The sequence below is a fragment of the Arachis hypogaea genome, chromosome 15, assembly GCF_003086295.3.
Source record: "Arachis hypogaea cultivar Tifrunner chromosome 15, arahy.Tifrunner.gnm2.J5K5, whole genome shotgun sequence".
Taxonomy (NCBI): domain Eukaryota; kingdom Viridiplantae; phylum Streptophyta; class Magnoliopsida; order Fabales; family Fabaceae; genus Arachis; species Arachis hypogaea.
The window spans coordinates 18081692-18102974 of NC_092050.1; the positions used below are offsets into that span (position 1 = coordinate 18081692).

Here is a 21283-nt window from a genome sequence, read left to right on the forward strand (position 1 = left end):
GGAGGAAGAGCTTACTGGCGTTTAAACGCCAGTAAAAGTAGTAGAATGGGCGTTAAACTCCCAGTCTGGCACCATTTTGGGCGTTTAACGCCAAAAACAGGCACTAGACTGGCGTTTAACGCCAGAACAGAGCATCTACTTGGCATTTAACGCCAAAAATGGGAGAAAAGCTGGCGTTAAACGCCAGAAACAAGCACCAGATTGGCGTTTAACGCCAGGAGTGCACTCAAAGGGCGTTTTGCACGCCTAAAAGGAGCAGGGATGCTAAGTCCTTGACCCCTCAGGATCTGTGGACCCCACAAGATCCCCACCTATCCCACCTCTTCTTCTTTCCTCTTCACACCCTTTCATAACACTCTTCCTCAAATACCCCTCACCAATCACATCCATAACTCTTCCCCAAATACCCTTCACCATTCACATCCATCCACTTTTCCCTAAAAACCTCACCTACCTCCAAATTCAAAATCCTTTCCCTCCCAAAACCCAACCCTAATACACGAAACCTAACCCTTCCCCCATCCCTATAAACCCTCAACTCTACCTCATTTTCACACATTACAAATACTTCTTTCCCCCCTTGGCCGAATACACACTTCCCCTCTATCTCCTCCATTTTCTTCTTCTTCTACTATTTTCCTTCTTTTTTTGCTCGAGGGCGAGCAAACATTTTAAGTTTGGTGTGGTAAAAGTGTTGCTTTTTGTTTTTCCATAACCATTAATGGCACCTAAGGCCAGAGAAACCTCAAGAAAGAGGAAAGGGAAGGCAATTGCTTCCACCTCTGAGTCATGGGAGATGGAGAGATTCATCTCAAAGGTCCATCAAGACCACTTCTATGAAGTTGTGGTCAAGAAGAAGGTGATCCCTGAGGTCCCTTTCAAACTCAAAAGGAGTGAGTATCCAGAGATCCGACATGAGATTAGAAGAAGAGGATGGGAAGTTCTCTCCAATCCTATTCAACAAGTCGGAATCTTAATGGTTCAAGAGTTCTATGCAAACGCATGGATCACTAAGAACCATGATCAAAGTATGAACCCGAATCCAAAAAATTGGCTTACAATGGTTCGGGGAAAATACTTAGATTTCAGTCTGGAAAATGTAAGGTTGGCGTTTAACTTGCCAATGATGCAAGAAAATGCACGCCCCTACACTAGAAGGGTCAACTTTGATCAAAGGTTGGACCAAGTCCTCATAGACATATGTGAGGAAGGAGCTCAATGGAAAATTGACTCAAGAGGCAAGCCAGTTCAACTAAGAAGGCATGACCTCAAGCCAGTGGCTAGGGGATGGTTGGAGTTCATCCAACGCTCAATCATTCTCACTAGAAACCGGTCTGAAGTTACTATAGATCGGGCCATCATGATCCATAGTATCATGATTGGGAAGGAAGTGGAAGTTCATGAGATTATACCTCAAGAACTTTACAAGGTGGCTGACAAGTCCTCCATTTTGGCAAGGTTAGCCTTCCCTCACCTCATTTGTCACCTTTGCAATTCGGCTGGAATTGACATAGAGGGAGACATCCTCATTGAAGAGGACAAGCCCATCACTAAAAAGAGGATGGAGCAAACAAGAGAGCCCACTCATGGACCTCAATAAGAGCATGAGGAAATTCCTCATCATGAAATCCCTGAGATGCCTCAAGGGATGCACTTTCTTCCACAAAACTATTGGGAACAAATCAACACCTCCCTAGGAGAATTAAGTTCCAACATGGGACAACTAAGGGTGGAGCACCAAGAGCACTCCATCATTCTCCATGAGATTAGAGAAGATCAAAGAGCCATGAGGGAGGAGCAACAAAGGCAAGGAAGAGACATAGAGGAGCTCAAGAACACCATTGGTTCTTCAAGAGGAAGAAGACACCACCCTCACTAAGGTGGACCCGTTCCTTAATCTTCTTGTCTATTTAATTTTTCTGTTTTTTTTATTTTTGAGCCTTATGTTTTATTTATGTTCGTGTCTTTACTATACGATCATTAGTGTTTAAGTGTCTATGTCTTAAAGCTATGAATGTCCTATGAATCCATCACCTCTCTTAAATAAAAAAATGTTCTAAAAACAAAAGAACAAGAAGTACATGATTTCGAATTCATCCTTGAAATTAGTTTAATTATTTTGATGTGGTGACAATACTTTTTGTTTTCTGAATGAATGCTTGAACAGTGCATATTTTTGAATTTGTTGTTTATGAATCTTAAAATTGTTGGCTCTTGAAAGAATAATGAAAAAGGAGAAATGTTATTTGATAATCTAAAAAATCAAAAAATTGATTCTTGAAGCAAGAAAAAGCAGTGAAGAACAAAGCTTGCGAAAAAAAATATGGCGAAAATAAAAGAAAAAAAAAGAGAAAGAAAAAGCAAGCAGAAAAAGCCAAGAGCTCTTTAAACCAAAAGGCAAGGGCAAAAAGGATCCAAGGCTTTGAGCATTAATGGATAGGAGGGCCTAAAGAAATAAAATCATGGCCTAAGCGGCTAAACCAAGCTGTCCCTAACCATGTGCTTGTGGCGTGAAGGTGTCAAGTGAAAAGCTTGAGACTGAGGGGTTAAAGTCGTGATCCAAAGCAAAAAGAGTGTGCTTAAGAACCCTGGACACCTCTAATTGGGGACTCTAGCAAAGCTAAGTCACAATCTAAAAAAGGTTCACCCAGTTATGTGTCTGTGGCATTTATGTATCCGATGGTAATACTGGAAAACAAAGTGCTTAGGGCCACGGCCAAGACTCACAAAGTAGCTGTGTTCAAGAATCAACATACTGAACTAGGAGAATCAATAACACTATCTAAATTCTGAGTTCCTATAGATGCCAATCATTCTGAACTTCAAAGGATAAAGTGAGACGCCGAAACTATTCAGAGGCAAAAAGCTACTAGTCCCGCTCATCTAATTGGAGCTAAGTTTCATTGATATTTTGGAATTTATAGTATATTCTCTTATTTTTATCCTATTTGATTTTCAGTTGCTTGGGGACAAGCAACAATTTATGTTTGGTATTGTGCATAGTTTTTAGTATATTTTTATTAGTTTTTAAATAAAAATCACATTTCTGGACTTTACTATGAGTTTGTGTGTTTTTCTATGATTTCAGGTAATTTCTGGCTGAAATTGAGGGACTTGAGCAAAAATCTGATTCAGAGGCTGAAGAAGGACTGCATATGCTGTTGGATTCTGACCTCCCTGCACTCGAAATAGATTTTCTGGAGCTACAGAAACCCAATTGGCGCGCTCTCAATTGCGTTGGAAAGTAGACATCCAGGGCTTTCTAGAAATATATAATAGTCCATACTTTGCCCGAGTTTTGACGATGCAAACTGGCATTCAAACGCCAACTTCCTGCCCTATTCTGAAGTTAAACGCAAGAAACAGGTTGCAAATCAGAGTTAAATGCCAGAAACAGGCTACAACCTGGTGTTTAACTCCAAAAAGAGTCTCTACACATGAAAGCTCAATGCTCAGCCCAAGCACACACCAAGTGGGCCCGGAAGTGAATTTCTGCATCAATTACTTATTTTCTGTAACCCTTGCTACTAGTTTAGTATAAAAACTACTTTCAGTGATTTATTTCGAATCTTTGGATCATTTTTGAGACTATCTTTGTATCACTTTTGATCATTGATCACGTTTAGGGGGCTGGCCATTCGGCCATGCCTGGACCATTATCACTTATGTAATTTTCAACGGTGGAGTTTCTACACACCATAGATTAAGGTGTGGAGCTCTGCTGCTCCTCATGAATTAATGCAAAGTACTATTGTTTTTCTATTCAATTCAAGCTTATTCCTATTCTAAGATATTCGCTTGCACTTCAACATGATGAATATGATGATCCGTGACACTCATCACTATTCTCAACCTATGAACGCGTGCCTGACAACCACTTCCGTTCTACCTTAGATCGAGTGTGTATCTCTTAGCCTCCAGTCCGAAAGATCGGAGTCTTCGTGGTATAAGCTAGAATTATTGGCGGCCATTCCGGAGATTCGAAAAGTCTAAACCTTGTCTGTGGTATTCCGAGTAGGATCTGGGAAGGGATGACTGTGACGAACTTCAAACTCGCGAGTGTTGGGCGTAGTGACAGACGCAAAAGGATCAATGGATCCTATTCCAACATGATCGAGAACCGACAGATGATTAGCCGTGCGGTGACAGCGCATTTGGACCATTTTCACTGAGAGGATGGAAAGTAGCCATTGACAACAGTGATGCCCAATATACAACTTGCCATGGAAAATAGTATGAATGATTGAATGAAGGCAGTAGAAAATCAGAGATTCAGAAGGAGCAAAGCATCTCCATACGCTTATCTGAAATTCTCACCAATGAATTACATAAGTATCTCTATCTTATTTTATATTCTATTTATATTTTAATTATCAAATCTCCATAACCATTTGAATCTGCCTGACTGAGATTTACAAGATGACCATAGCTTGCTTCAGCCGACAATCTCCGTGGGATCGACCCTTACTCACGTAAGGTTTATTACTTGGACGACCCAGTGCACTTGCTGGTTAGTTGTGCGGAGTTGTGAAGAAGAATTCAGGTTATGAACGTGCGTACCAAGTTTTTGGCGTCGTTTCTGGGGAATGAACAATCACGATTTCGTGCACCAGTATGGCAGATCTCTCTGTAAATGTTAACAAGGGATACTCACAAGGGGGTATAGTTATGATACCTTTGAGACTTGTTTGAGCTATACTCATCCTTTTTCTTTGATTCTTTCTCTTTATCCCGAGTCTGGTAAGGAAGATTCTGTCTTGGAGCAAGTTCTCTTAGTCAGGCATTTTTCTCCATGTTGATGTACTTTTCTGCTCGCTCTTGTACCTCATACAAGGAGGTCGGATGTCGCTTTGATATGGATTGAGAGAATGGTCCTTCTTTGAGGCCATTAACTAGCCCAATTATCACTACTTCTGGAGGCAGAGTTTGGATCTCCAAGCAGGCTTTGTTGAATCTTTTCATATAAGCTCGAAGAGTTTCTCCAACCTCCTATTTGACCCCTAGAAGGCTTGAAGCGTGCTTGACTTTGTCTTTCTGGATTGAGAATCGAGTGAGAAACTTTCTTGCAAGATCGTCAAAGCAGGTTATGAACCTGGGTGGTAGACTATCTGTGACAGCTCAGACCATCCGCTAGCACAATATTGTCTGCTTTGGAACAAAAGGCCTCACGGTTTTGCCTTTGACGATAGGGATGATAGCCGAAGCCCCCCACACTTACTCGTCAAAACGCGTCATGCTAGGGAGAGGTATCCACACCCTTATAAGGCGTGCTTCGTTCCCCTCCCCAACCGATGTGGGACCTTACAATCCTCCCCAGACGGCTTTTTATAAGAAGTACTTTCCGGAATCTGCAAGGGAAGCAAAGGAGATGGAACTTATGTAGCTAAAGCAAGGTTCCTTGTCTGTGGCGGACTATACTAGCCGATTTGAGGAGCTCTGTAGGTTCTCTAGGGTGTGTTAGGGTGCCCCGGAGACCTACAAAAGCTGGAAATGCGTTAAGTATCAAAGGGGCTTGAAAGATAACATCATGACTGCTGTGGCTCCTTTGGAGATTCGGATCTTCTCCGATCTTCTCGGATCTTCTCCGATTTTTGAGCTTAATCTTTCATCGGGCTTCTAGAATATATTATTTCTTTCTATATACTATGTATAAGCCTTACAACTGTCGTAACCTTTGCTTTACGACGTGAGATAAGACTTAGGATAATTAGGGGTCTTACATCGGTTGGGGAGGGGAATGAAGCATACCTTATAAGGGTGTGGATACCTCTCCCTAGCATGACGCATTTTGACGAGTGAGTGTGGGGGGCTTCGGCTATCATCCCTATCATCAAAGGCAAAACCGTGAGGCCTTGTGTGCCAAAGTGGACAATATCGTGCTAGCGGGTGGTCTGGGTTATTACAGATGGTATCAGATCCAGAGCTCGGATCGATATGCCAGCGAGGGCGCTGGGCTCCTTTAGGGGGATAGATTGTAAGGTCCCACATCGGTTGGGGAGGAGAACGAAGCATGCCTTATAAGGGTATGGATACCTTTCCCTAGTATGACGTATTTTGACGAGCGAGTGTGGGGGGCTTCGGTTATCATCCCTATCGTCAAAGGCAAAACCGTGAGGCCTTGTGTGCCAAAGCAGACAATATCGTGCTAGCGGGTGGTCTGTGCTGTTTGGTGCGACCGAATTGCAACCAATCATTGCAACTCGAGTACAACTAACCAGCAAGTGCACTAGGTCGTCCAAGTAATACCTTACGTGAGTAAGGGTCGATCCTACGGAGATTGTCGGCTTGAAGCAAGCTATGGTTATCCTGTAAATCTTAGTCAGGTGGATTATAATGGTTATGAGTTTTTGTATTTAAAATGATAAATAAACATAAAATAGAAAAAAACTTATATATTTACTGGTATGAGTCTCAGTTAAGAGTTCAGAGATGCTTTGTTCTTCTGAATCTCTACTTTCTTACTGTCTTCGTCTCCAAACACGAATGGTCTCTTCCACGGCAAGCTGTATGTGATTAAACGCCTTTCGGTCGCCAATCTTCCTCTCAGTGAAAAATAATAGGCACGGGTTAACGTACGTCTAATCAGCAGGCGGTTCTCGCTGTATCGGAATAGAACAAATGGTCATTGTCTTTTGCACACTGTCACTGCGCCCAATACACGGGAGTTTGAAGCCCTTGCAGTCCATCATTTCCTTGATCCTACTTAGAATACCACAGACAAGATTTAGACCTTCCGGATCTCGGGATGCTGCATTCTGATTCTAGCCTCTACCACTTGGTCCCTAATCTCCCTCTTTTAACTGATCCGAGGTTTCTGGGAGTCAGCCTATCAAAAGTTAGGAATTAGGCACCCCAAGAGATATATAATCAAGCTGTCACCCATTGACTACGTTGAGCTCATGTAGACCGCTAGTGGTTGTCAGGCACGCGGATCTTGGTTAAGATAGCAACGAATGTCACAGGTGATTATCACGGGTCACCCCCTTCATTCTGACTTAACTAGATTAAGTACGAGAATATATCTTAGAATGGAATCAAGCGTGGTTTTAATGAAGAATGGTAGTAGTTGTATTAATTCATGAAACACAGCAGAGCTCCTCACCTTAATCTATGAGGTGTACAAACTCCACCGTTGAAAATACATAAATGAAACGTAAATTGGTGTTCCAAGGACTCGGCCAAGAGGCCGGCCAAAAGACTGGACACAAATACAATAGATAAATGTAGTATTTATACTAAACTAGTTACTAAGGATTACAGAAAATGAATAACTAAGGTAGATAATGCAGAAATCCACTTTCGGGGCCCACTTGGTGAGAGTTTGGGCTGAGATTTGAGTGCTTCCACGTGCATATGCCTTTACTGGAGTTAAACGCCAACTTTGGTGAAATTTTGGGCATTTAACGCTAGGTGAGGGTCCAGTTTGGGAGTTTTACGTCAGAAAAAGGTCTCTGGTGGGCGTTTTGAGGCCAGTGTTGGGCCATCAAATCTCAGGCAAAGTATAAACTATTATAGATTGATGGAAAGCTCAAGATGTTAGCTTCCCAAAACAATTGAGAGCGTGCCAATTGAGCTTCTATAGATCCAAAAAAATGCTTCTGAGTGCAGGAGGGTCAAAATCCAACAGCATCTGCAGTCCTTTCTCTGTCTCTGAATTAGACTTTTGCTCAGATCCCTCAATTTCAGCCAGAAAATACCTGAAATTACAAAAATATACACAAACTCAAAGTAGAATCCATAAATGTGATTTTTGCATAAAAACTAATAAAAATATAATAAAAATTAAACAAAACATACTAAAAACTATATAAAAATATTGCTAAAAAGCGTATAAAATATCCGCTCATCAGAACACTAAACTTAAACTGTTTCTTGTCTCCAAGCAACCAAAAAAAACAAAGTAGGATAAAAAGAAGATAAATATACAATAAATTTCAAATTATCAATGAAGCTCAGCTTCAATTAGATCACCGGGACTAGTAGCTTTTTGCCTCTGAATAGTTTTGGCATCTCACTATCCATTGGAGTTCAGAAATGTTAGCATCTTTAGGAACTCAGAAATACAGATAATATTATTGATTTTCCTAGTTAACTTCTTTTTAATTTCTTGAACACAACTACTTTATGAGTCTTGGTCGTGACCCTTAGCATTTTGTTTTCCAGTATTACCATTGGATACATAAATGCCACGGACACTTAACTAGGTGAACCTTTTCAGATTGTGACTCAATTTTGCTAAAGTCCCCAGTTAGAGGTGCCCAGAGTTCTTAAACACACTCTTTTTGCTTTGGATCATGACTTTTACCGCTTAGTCTCAAGCTTTTCACTTGAACCTTCACGACACAAGCACATGGTTAGGGACAGCTTGATTGAGCCGCTTAGGCCAGGATTTTTTTTCCTTTGAGCCCTCCTATCTATTAATGCTCAAAGCCTTGGATCCTTTTACCCTTGCCTTTTAGTTTAAAGGGTTATTGGCTTTTTGCTCTTGCCTTTTGGTTTAAAGAGCTATTGGCTTTTTCTGCTTGCTTTTTATTATTATTATTATTATTATTATTATTATTATTATTATTATTATTATTATTATTATTATTATTTGTAAGATTTTTTTTATTTTATTACTTTTTACTGCTTTTTCTTGCTTCAAGAATTAATTTTATGATTTTTCATATTACCAATAACATGTCTCCTTTTTCATTATTCTTTCAAGAGCCAACTTTCTTAATTCCAACTTCAAACATGCACTGTTTAATCATATATTCAGAGAAAAAAGTGTTGCCACCACATCAAAATAATGGAACTATTCTTAAGATAGAATTCGAAATTCATGTATTTCTTTTCTTTTTCAAATAAAATTTTTCATTTAAGTAAGGTGAGATATTCATAGAATCATTTATAGCCTTAATACATAGACACTAAACACTAATGATCATGTAATAAAGATAAGACTCAGACAGAAAATAAAACATAAAAACAGACAAATAACAATAAAACAAGGAAAGTAAGGAATGGGTCCACCTTAGTGACGGCGGCTACTTCTTCCTCTTGATGATCCTACGGAGTGCTTGAGCTCCTCTATGTCTCTTCCTTGCCTTTGTTGCTCCTCCCTCATGGATTTTTGATCCTCTCTGATTTCATGGAGGATGATGGAGTGCTCTTGGTGCTCCATCCTTAGTTGCTCCATGTTGGAACTCAATTCTCCTAGAGAAGTATTGAGTTGCTCCCAATAGTTTTGTGGAGGAAAGTGCATCCTTTGAGGCATCTCAGGGATTTCTTGATGAGGAATTTCCTCATGATCTTGTTGAGGTCCGTGTGCCGGCTCTCTAGTTTGCTCCATCCTCTTTCTAATGATGGGCTTGTCCTCTTCTATGAGGATATCTTCCTCTATGATAATTCCAGCTGAATTGCATAGGTGATAAATGAGATGTGAAAAGGCTAATCTTGCCAAAGTGGAGGACTTGTCCGCCATCTTGTACAGCTCTAGAGGAATTATCTCATGAGCTTCCACTTCCTCCCCAAGCATGATACAGTGGATCATGATGGCTCGGTCCACAGTTACTTCGGACCGGTTGCTAGTAGGAATGATAGAATGTTGGATAAACTCCAACGATCCTCTAGCTATGGGCTTAAGATCAGGCCTTCTCAGTTGGACAGGCTTGCCTCTAGAATCTCTCTTTCACTGTGCTCCTTCCACACAAATGTCCGTAAGGATTTGGTCCAACCTCTGATCGAAGTTGACCCTTCTAGTGAAAGGGTGTGAATCTCCTTGCATCATTGCCAAGTTGAGTGCCAACCTCAGAGTTTCCGGACTAAAATCCAAGATTCTCCCTCGGACCATGGTATGCCAATTTCTTGGATTTGGATTCACACTTTGATCATGATTCTTGGTGACCCATGCATTGGCATAGAACTCTTGTACCATTAAGATTCTGACTTGTTGGATAGAGTTGGCTAGAACTTCCCAACCTCTTCTCCGAATCTCACATCGAGTCTCTGGATACTCATTTCTTTTAAGCATAAAAGGGACCTCGGAGATCATCTTTTTCTTTTCCACAACTTCATAGAAGTGGTCTTGATGGACTTTTGTGATGAATCTCTCCATCTCCCATGACTCAGAGGTGGAAGCAATTGCCTTCCCTTTCCTCTTTCTAGAGGTTTCTCTGGCTTTGGGTGCCATTAGTGGTAATGAAAAACAAAAAACAGAGCTTTGTTCCACACCAAACTTAAAAGGTTTGCTCGTCCTCGAGCAAAATAAGAAAGAATGGAGTAGAAGAAGAAAGAAATAGAAGAGATAGAGGGTGTAGAGGTTTCAGCCAAGGGGGTTATAGTGTTTGTGTTGGGTGGAAATGAAGGTGGATATGAGAGGTATATATAGAGGTAGGGTAGAGAGGGGTTTCGTGTGAATGGGTTGGGTTTGGGAGGGAAATAGTTTTATAATTGAATGGGTGGGGGTTGGTGGGTTGTATGATGTTTTTTGGAAGAGAAATAGAGGTGATTGGGTGAGGGTATTTGGAGAAGAGTGTATAGAAAAGTGTGAAAAGGAGAGAGAATGAGGTGGGGTAGGTAGGAATTCTGTGGAGCCCACAGATCCTGAGGGGTCAAGGATTTCGAATCCCTGCTCCTCATGGGCGTTTAAACGCCCAAATGTATGCCATTACTGGCATTTAATGCCAGTAATGCTGCCCTTTCTGGCGTTAAACGCCAGCCTGATGCTTCTTTCTGGCATTTAACACCTGTCTTCTTGCCAATTCTGGCGTTAAACGCCAGTCTGTTTGCCTTTCTGGCATTAAACGCCAATCTGTTAGCCTTTTCTGGCATTAAACGCCAATCTGTTAGCCATTTCTGGTATTAAACGCCAGAATGGATGCCTCCATGGGGTTTAACGCCCATCCTGATGCCATTACTAGCGTTTAACGCTAGCTTTGGTCTTACTACAGGGTGTTCTATTTTTATTCTGTTTTATTTATGCAACTATTTTTTTCTGCTTCACATGATCATAAACCTAAAGAAAACATAAAATAACAATAGAAAATAAAATGAAAATGAAAATAAACATAGTTAAATAAAATTGGGTTGTCTCACAATAAGCGCTTCTTTAGTGTCAATAGCTTGACAGTGAATCTCTTAAAGAGCTTCACAGGGGCTCAGAGCTTGATGCTGGCCTCCCAACACCAAACTTAGAGTTTGTGTGGGGGTTTTACTGTGCTCTGTGCTGGGATAAGTGATTGAAGCATTATATGCTTCTTATCCATGGATGCAGGGGAAGATCTTTGAACTTTAAACACAAGGTAGTCCTCATTAACATGAAGGACTAATTCTCCTCTATCCACATCAATCACAACTCTTGTTGTAGCTAGGAAGGGTCTTCCAAGGATGATGGATTCATCCTCATCCTCCCCAGTGTCTAGGATTATGAAGTCAGCAGGGATGTATAGGCCTTCAACCTTCACTAAGACATCCTCTACTAGTCCATAAGCCTTTTTTTATTGACTTGTCTACCATCTCTAGTGAGATTTTTGCAGTTTGCACCTCAAAAATTCCCAGTTTCTCCATTACAGAGAGTGGCATGAGGTTTATGCTTGACCCAAGGTCACACAAAGCCTTCTCAAAGGTCATGGTGCCTATGGTGCAAGGAATTAAGAAGCATCCGGGATCCGGCTTCTTCTGAGGTAATTTCTGCTAAACCAAGGCATTTAGTTCCTTGGTGAGCAATGGAGATTCTTCCTCCAAGGTCTCAATACTAAATAACTTGGCATTCAGCTTCATGATTGCTCCTAGGTACCGAGCAACTTGCTCTTCAACAATATCCTCTTCCTCATCAGAGGAAGAGTATTCATCAGAGCTCATGAATTGCAATAATGCATTCAAGGGAATCTCTATGGTCTCTATATGAGTCTCAGATTTCTTTGGTTCCTCAATAGGGAACTCCTCAGTGGCTATTGAACGTCCAGTCTCTTCTTTCTCACTGGAGTTCAATGCCTTTTCTCCCTCTCCAGATTCGGCCATCACTGTTCTATTTATGGCCTTGTACTCTCTTTTTGTATTCTCTTCTGTATTGCTTGGGTATTAGGAGGGGTTTCAGGTATTCTTTTACTCAACTGACCAACTTGTGCCTCCAGATTTCTGATGGAGGACCTTGTCTCAGTCATAAAACTGTGAGTGGTCTTAGATAGATCAGAGACTATAGTTGCTAAGTTAGAGAGGCTCTGCCTAGAAGTTTCTGTCTGTTGCTGAGAAGATGATGGAAATGGTTTGCTATTGCCAAACTGATTTCTTCCACCTTGATTATTATTGAAGCCTTGCTGAGGCTTCTGCTGATCCTTCCATGAGAAATTAGGATAATTTCTCCATGATGGATTATATGTGTTTCCATAGGATTCTCCCATTAATTCACCTCTTCCATCTCAGGATTTTCAGGATCATAAGCTTCTCCTTCATAGGAGGCTTCCTTAGCACTGCCAGATGCAGCTTACATTCCAGTCAGATTCTGAGAAATCATATTGACTTGTTGAGTCAATATCTTATTCTGGGCTAATATGGCATTCAGATTGTCAACCTCTAGAACTCCTTTCTTCTGAGTCATCCCATTATTCACAGGATTTCTTTCAGAAGTATACATGAACTAGTTATTTGCAACCATTTCAAAGAGTTCTTGAGCTTCTGCAGGTATTTTCTTCAGATGAAGAGATCCATCAGCAGAGTAGTCCAATGACATCTTGGACAGTTCAGACAGACCATCATAGAACACACCTATGATGCTCCATTCTGAAAGCATGTCAGAAGGACATCTTCTGGTCAATTGTTTGTATCTTTCCCAAGCTTCATAGAGGGATTCACCTTTCTTCTGTCTAAAGGTTTGAACTTCCACTCGGAGCTTGCTCATCTTTTGAGGTGGAAAGAACTTGGCCAAGAAAGCATTGACCAACTTTTCCCAAGAGTCTAGGCTTTTTCTAGGTTGAGAGTCCAACATATCCTAGCTCTGTCTCTTACATCAAAGGAGAAAAGCATAAGTCTGTAGACCTCGGGATCAACCCCATTGGTCTTAACAGTATCACAAATTTGCAAGAACTCAGATAAGAACTTATACGGATCTTACAATGGAAGTCCATGAAACTTGCAATTCTGTTGCATTAGAGAAACTAATTGACGCTTGAGCTCAAAGTTGTTTGCTCCAATGGCAGGAATAGAGATGCTTCTTCCATAGAAGTTGGAAGTTGGTGTAGTAAAGTCACCAAGAACCTTCCTTGCATCTCCACCATTGTTGTTTGGTTCGGCTGCCATGTCTATATTCTTTGCTTCTTTTTCAAAAATTTTTGTAAGGTCCTCTCCGGTAGTGTTGTGTTCGAGCTTCTCTTAGCTTCCTCCTTAGAATCCTTTCAGGTTTAGGATCAGCTTCAACAAGAACGTCTTTATCCTTGTTCCTACTCATAAACAAAAAAGAAAGAGAACAAGAAAAGAAGAGGAATTCTCTATGTCACAGTATAGAGATTCCTTTATGTGAGTAGAAGAATAGAAGAAGAATGAGAATAGAGAAAGAAGAAGAGTAATTCGAACAGAGAGGAGAGAGGTTCGAATTAATAAGAAGAAGAGAGGTGTTAGTAATTAAATAAAATAAAAGAAATAAGAAGAGAGAAGGGAGAGAGTATTCAAATTTTAAAAGAGAAGAAAAGGAAAATATTTTTATTTTTATTTTATTTATTTAGTTAGAATTCAAAAATAAGAAAAGAAATAGAAAAAAATTAAAAACTAAGATAATTAATTAATTGAAAAGATTTTTGAAAAATAGTTAGTTGGTTTTCGAAAATGTGAAGGAGAAAAGTAATTAGGAGGTTTTGAAAAAGATAAAAGAAATATTAAACTTTTAAAGTCAAAACAAACTAAACAAGTAATTAATTATGAAAGATTTGAAAATGAATTTAAAAGATATGAAGATAGAAAAGATTTTAAAATTAAATTTTGAAAAAGATATTATTTGAATTTCAATTTGAAAAAGAAATTAAAAAGATTTAATTTTTGAAATTAAAGTTATGACTTGGCTAACAAGAAAGCAAAAGATATGATTCTAGAATTTAAAGATTGAAACTTTCTTAACAAGAAAATAACAAACTTGAAATTTTTGAATCAAAATAATAATTGTTAGTAAATAATTCAAAAATATGAAATAAAGATAAGAAAAAGATTTTGAAAAAAATTTAAGAAAAATTTTGAAAATAATAAGAAAAATAAAAAGAAAGATTTGATTTTGAAAAAGATTTGAAAAGATAAATAATTTTAAAATTAAAATTTTTGACTTAACTAAAAAAAAGATATGATTTTGAAAATTTTTGACTAATTTAATGTAAGATTTCGAAAATGCATGAAAAAATAAAAGAAAATATTTTTTTGATTTTTTTGAATTAATGAGGAGAGAAAAAACAACTAAATGATACAAGACTTAAAAATTTTGGATCAAAACAAAGAAAAAGACCAAGAACATTTTGAATGTTAAGATTAACACCAAAAATACTTTAAAGATCAAGATGAACATCAAGAACAAATTTTTGAAAATTTTTAAGAAAAGAAAGACACAAAGGACACTAAACTTAAAAATTTTTGAATTTTTGACACTTAACTTTCGAAAATGCACAAGAAAAAAACAAAAGACACAAAAATTGAAAAATTAAAGATCAAACAAAGAAAATAAGCAAGAACAACTTAAAGACCAAGAAAGAACACCATGCATATTTCGAAAATTTAAAGAACATAAAGAACATACAATTGACACCAAACTTAAAAATTGACACTAGACTCAAACAAAAGACACAAAATTTTTGGTTTTTATATATTTATTAAATTTTTTTCGAAAAAAAAAATTTTTAGAAAGAGAAAATAAAGAATTCGAAACTTTAACAAGAACAAGAACAAAAGACTTAAAGAAAAATTAAAGATTGATAAAGAAAAGAAAAATTTTTGAAAGATTTTTGAAAACTTTTTTGAAAAGAAAAGAAAGACTCAAACAAAAAGAAAATTATCTAATCTAAACAACAAGATAAACCGTCAGTTGTCCAACCATTGCAACTCGAGTACAACTAACCAGCAAGTGCACTGGGTCGTCCAAGTAATACCTTACGTGAGTAAGGGTCGATCCCACAGAGATTGTCGACTTAAAGCAAGCTATGGTTATCCTGTAAATCTTAGTCAGGCGGATTATAATGGTTATGAGTTTTTGTATTTAAAAGATAAATAAACATAAAATAGAAAATACTTATATATTTACTGGTATGAGTCTCAGTTAAGAGTTCAGAGATGCTTTGTTCTTCTAAATCTCTACTTTCTTATTGTCTTCGTCTCCAAACACGAATGGTCACTTCCACGGCAAGCTGTATGTGATTAAACGCCTTGCGGTTGCTAATCTTCCTCTCAGTGAAAAATAACAGGCATGGGTTAACGTACGTCTAATCAGCAGGAGGTTCTCGCTGTATCAGAATAGAACAAATGGTCATTGTCTTTTGCACACTGTCACTACTCCCAATACACGGGAGTTTGAAGCCCTTGCAGTCCATTCTTTCCTTGATCCTACTCAGAATACCACAGACAAAATTTAGACCTTCCGAATCTCGGGATGCTGCATTCTGATTCTAGCCTCTACCATTTGGTCCCTAATCTCCCTCTTTTGATTGATCCGATGTTCCTGGGAGTCAGCCTATCAAAAGTTAGGAATTAGGCGCCCTAAGAGATATATAATCAAGCTGTCGCCCAATGACTATGTTGAGCTCATATAGACCGCTAGTGCTTGTCAGGCACGCGGATCTTGGTTAAGATAGCAACGAAGGTCACAGGTGATTGTCACGGATCACCCCCTTCATTCTGACTTAACTGGATTAAGTACGAGAATATATCTTGGAATGGAATCAAACGTGGTTTGAATGAAGAACAGTAGTAGTTGTATTAATTCATGAAACACAGCAGAGCTCCTCACCTTAATCTATGAGGTGTACAAACTCCACCGTTGAAAATACATAAGTGAAACGTAAATTGGTGTTCCAAGGACTTGGCCAAGAGGCCGGCCAAAAGACTGGACACGAATACAATAGATAAATATAGTATTTATACTAAACTAGTTACTAAGAATTACAGAAAATGAATAACTAAGGTAGATAGTGCAGAAATCCACTTTCGAGGCCCACTTGGTGAGGGTTTGGACTGAGCTTTGAGTGCTTCCACGTGCATATGCCTTCAATGGAGTTAAATGCCAACTTTGATGCCATTTTGGGCGTTTAACGCCAGGTGAGAGTCCAGTTTGGGCATTTTATGCCAGAAAAGGGTCTCTAGTGGGCGTTTTGACGCCAGTTTTGGGCCATCAAATCTCGAAAAAAGTATGGACTATTAAATATTGCTAGAAAGCCCAAGATGTTAGCTTTCGAACGCAATTAAGAGCGCGCTAATTGGGTTTCTGTAGCTTCAGAAAAACGCTTCTAAGTGCAGGAGGGTCAGAATCCAACAGTATCTACAGTCCTTTCTCTGTCTCTGAATCATACTTTTACTCAGATCCCTCAATTTCAGCCAGAAAATACCTGAAATTACAGAAAAATACACAAACTCAAAGTAGAATCCAGAAATGTGATTTTTGCATAAAAACTAATAAAAATATAATAAAAAGTAAACAAAACATACTAAAAACTATATAAAAACAATGCCAAAAAACTTATAAAATATCTGCTCATCACTGTTACAGATGGTATCAGAGCCGGAGCCCAGATTGATATGCCAGCGAGGGCGCTAGGCTCCTTTAGGGGGGTGGATTGTAAGGTCCCGCATCGGTTTGGGAGGGGAACGAAGCATGCCTTATAAGGGTATGGATACCTCTCCCTAGCATGACGCGTTTTGACGAGTGAGTGTGAGGGGCTTTAGCTATCATCCCTATCGTCAAAGACAAAACTGTGAAGTCTTGTGTGCCAAAGCGGACAATATCGTGTTAGCGGGTGGTCTGGGCTGTTACATTCCTACTTTTCAAGCAAAGTTCATTGGCCAAGTCATGTAATCATAGAATTAGACAAATTAATATTTAGGATCGACTTCGTGGAGGTATTGTTGGCACAACATGTTCCTATGAACCTGGTTCTTTACCTTAACCAGCTACAAATATGAAGCAATAGAAAAACACAACCCTCCACTCAAATGCAAGTCCAAGGGCAGCTCTAGTGGCATAGTACACGCCAAAGTTAAGTAGAAAACCTCGGACCTGCACAAGCCTCTTCTGTCAACGCTCAACCATAATAGATGCTTCAAATTCAAATAACCATTGAGTTGCTCAAAAGAATCTTGAAAGTAATCATATGAAGTAACTATTTAGTTGAACTTTAAGTACTGTTAGCTCGGCCTAGATAGGGAGAATAGGAGGGTAAACCATACCGTGGCAATAATAAGAAATGCTGCAATAGGAAAACGTTTCATTCTTAATGGAGGAACGGAATGGATGGTGCCGAGAAAAAGGCCAAGCTTGTAAAGTGAAAATATAAAGGGCCCAAAGTTCAATCCAACAATCAACAAGCCAGCAGCAGCAAAAAATGCAACTAATAGCCATGCAGATTGGACTGAAAGATCTCCAATAGCTATAGGTAAATAAGGTTTGTTTACCCTGAAAATGAATATAAAGCTACTTAGATAAATGGTCCAATATACATTTACTTAGGTTGAGCTTTAACCAACAACAGAAACAACTTCAGATCCAAGAATGCGAAAATGACAGTTACATAAGACACAAATTCAAATATATAGGAACTCAGCAAGCAAGCTATGGGAAAAGGCAGAGGAAGTCAGTTTCACGGAGAATTTTATAAATGATTACATCATACTTGTCAATGCTAATGTCATAGATTTGATTGATTCCAACTATATAACCATTCCCACAAATCAGGGCAAAAAGACCAGAGAATGCTTTGAACAGAAGGGACCACTTTATCAGATTTGAGTTTTCAATCAATGCTCTTGCCACCAAAGCACTATAAACCGAACGAGTAACTAGCATTCAGTACAGTAAACTTTCCGAGAGAAAAATAACTGCATTGCTTATTGCAGGCATATGGTAAAGTTAATCAGAAAGAACCTAGTGATGTGTCGTGTATAGTAGGGGTGTGCATAGGCCGGGTGAAACCGGGTTTGATGTGACCCAGACCCGACCCGAAATATATACCGGGTCTATTTATTAGACTTGAACCCGGCCTTAGACTCGATGAAACCTATACACTTTCGGACCACGATTATACCGGGTAAAAACTGGGTGAAAACCAGGCCGTTAACACTACATTACCTTGATACCTTCTTATAAGCTAGCATGTGAAAATATCCAAATTTCCAAGACTCCAACCATTATTTGACATGGTAAAATTCACTTAGAAAAATATAACAAGAACCAACTCTTCTCTAAAATTAAAGCATAATCATAATCAATACTAATATTGTCTAATAACAACAAATATTTAAATCAATATAAATAACACAATATTATACATTAGTCTAAAATCTTATGCATTTTAAACATAAAATATTAACTTATAGTCTTATAATAACTAATAACACAAAATATTAAGTTTTACAATACTTAAATTCTACATAAGAATAGCCGTCATCCATCACTAATAACACAAAATATTAATTGTGTATGATGACCGGGCCACCGGACCGACTTCGGGTGACCCGAGTCATGGCCCGGACCCGACCCAAAATAATGACCGGGTCTATTTTTGAGACTTTTACCCCTAGACCCGGTGAAATCACACCAAAATAAATTTTTCATGCAAACCTTTATGTTATCAATCGTGAACAATGCTATAATTTTATATATTTAGTTAACTAAACATCATATTGTCCATGTCTTTATCTATATGTGGGATACAGGAGTCAATAAAACAAAGTTTCCAGTCCTAGTTACACTATTCAATGAAAATAACAGGTTCAACTTGCACATTCACTAAATTCCATAAGGAGCTATTAATTGTGATGGTTCTAGAAGTTAATTTTGATAATTGGATCTTACATAAATGGTCAAAATTAAAGCATTGCATGACTATTTTAAGTAACCATATGACCTATAAATAACTCATCATTGTGCATAGTTATATTATATGGCCAATATTTGCTCCTTCCCACCCATATATAAATATAATTGGGTCGGTATTGTAAAATCAATCCCAGCCGCTGATTTCAATACAATCAAAGTGATAGAATATCATGAACACCATGGAGTTAAACAAATTAAAGGAAACAAAGCTCATGATATTTTAGTACATGCAAATTTCCCAGGTGATTCTCAATTTGCCACTGATTAATTACCAACAATAGCAAAAATTGAATATCCCAGACTAAAACAAACAAGGTAGCATGCAGATAGAGGAAGCAAAATCGGCATATGAAGGGGAAAAGAAATACACACCGTGATGGAAGTGGGTCTATTCGAGAGTCTTCTATCATGATATCGTAGAGTTGAATGGTTGTTTCTGGAAAATTTTAAGCACAAAGTAGAAGCCTTTGGAGCAAACTTGGTGGTGGGTGTTTTGATGGAGTAGGAGGAGTTGCAATTGGAGGTGGCAATTGAGGGATGAGCACGAAGTGAAGTTGATTGAAATGTTGAGAGCTTCATGGGGAGCTGAGTATGGCAAAGCATAACACTTTTGCAATCACAGATACAATGGGTCACCATCTAGTCAAGCCACCACCTAATCAACATCAATCCAGATAGCTTATTGGAAGAAAGAAAGTTTTATCATTGCATTTTTTGGATTTGTGCATTGTGTACTTCAAGTAAAAGAAATGATATAGAGATTTGTGGCACCATCAACCAATCTCTTTTTTAAAAATAAATAAATAAATAAAAGAATAATATATTTTCTTCATCATTTTAAATATCTAATAATGCTTAAATAAAAAAAATTTCTTTATCATTCTTTTTATATATTTTCAAGATAATAAAGATATTAGATTTTTACCTTGTTTAGAAGTTAAGAGAACTAAGAAAAATAGTAATAAATTCAACATAAACTAAAATCACTTTAAATTATATTTAGAAAAATATTGTTTTGTACATTGTTAACCACTAAACAACATCTATCTATACATTTGGGACATTATACTTGCCTTTTCTTTAAGAATTGAGTTAAAATTACCCCTAAAGACACTTTAAGAAGAGAATAATAAAAAATTATAAAGTTTTATGTTTCTAATGCATTGCAAATATGAAATATTTAATTTTAATAAAAGTTAAATTAATGACTAAGATAATTTAAATTACCTATGCAACCAATGATTAATGATATAAATCATACAAGGATTTTAAAATTGGACAGAACGTTGAACCGGTCATGCTACCGAATCAGGGATATAGAAGTCCAACCATTTTATCTAGAATACATATATACATAGACTTACATTATATATATATATATATACACCAGATGGCCCGAAGCGGATCAAGGAGGGAAAGGGAGAAGAAGGTAACTGGTAAAAGAAAATGTAAGATATATGAATGCAGATGCAAAAACAAGTAAATAAATATGGAGTTAGATGCGGCGGTAGTCCGCACGCATATGGAAGTTAGTATGAAGTTAGATGTGGCGGTAGTCCGCACACATATGCAGATGCAGAAAGCTAAATATGAAAAACACGAAGCTGCAGAATTGGATAAAGATTTATTAGAAAACTGATTGAAAATAAGAAGAGAAAAGAAGAGGAGCTGAAGAGCTTACAAGAGAACACTCAGAGCTTCTCTCTCTAACTTCTCTCTATGATTGTGTAAAATAAAATGGTACCTCACAATGAGAACGAGGCCTCCTTTTATAATTGAGGATTCTACTATTTCTACAGTGTAGGTAAGTGTGACCTGAACTATAGCTACAGTACCGGTAACAGTTCCGAATATTGTCTTGGTGATCATAATTATGTTTTTTGGGATTTAATCATCACCTAGGCAAACTTCGAAACAATCTTCCTCACTTTGTTTGTCTTGATCTTGATCTTGTTCATCACCTGTTCTTTAGATGAGGACGCTTCATCTTCTTGCAGTAAGCGAAGGATTTGTTGAAGCTTTCCTTTGATTGATTCTTTCGATTATGAGGCTGCAAGGGCTGCTTGGATTTGTGCTTTTTGATTGAGAAATGAAGCCGTTTCTGGATCTGAGATCTTCTGATTATTGGGATTAATTTTGAACCATTCTCTGACTTTTTCTGGATAGGCCATTGATGAATCAAATTGGGACCACCATTTGACATAACCATGCTTTGTAAGATTGGAAATGATTTAGGGTGGTCTGATT

At 38.1% G+C, this 21283-nt stretch overlaps 1 protein-coding gene and 1 non-coding gene across 3 annotated transcripts; one reads left to right on the top strand and one right to left on the bottom strand.

Moving 5' to 3' along the window:
• Window positions 1-12770: 12770 nt before the first annotated feature.
• LOC112753385 (small nucleolar RNA R71) lies at window positions 12771-12874 on the top strand. The gene has a single exon (XR_003177774.1). It is a non-coding gene; the product is annotated as a small nucleolar RNA R71 (small nucleolar RNA).
• A 3023-nt stretch (window positions 12875-15897) lies between these two features.
• LOC112749774 (homogentisate solanesyltransferase, chloroplastic-like) lies at window positions 15898-19870 on the bottom strand. Of its 2 annotated transcripts, none has more exons than XM_072218733.1 (3): window positions 19409-19870; window positions 17389-17614; window positions 15898-16550 (listed from the first exon to the last, which is right to left on the bottom strand). In XM_072218733.1, the coding sequence occupies exons 1-3, from the start codon at window positions 19444-19446 to the stop codon at window positions 16536-16538; spliced, it is 279 nt and encodes a 92-aa protein (XP_072074834.1). In that variant the 5' UTR covers window positions 19447-19870; the 3' UTR covers window positions 15898-16535. The 2 variants fall into 2 exon arrangements, with proteins under 2 accessions (XP_072074834.1, XP_072074832.1); XM_072218731.1 differs by lacking the exon at window positions 19409-19870 and adding an exon at window positions 17832-18019.
• Between the last annotated feature and the right edge of the window lie 1413 nt (window positions 19871-21283).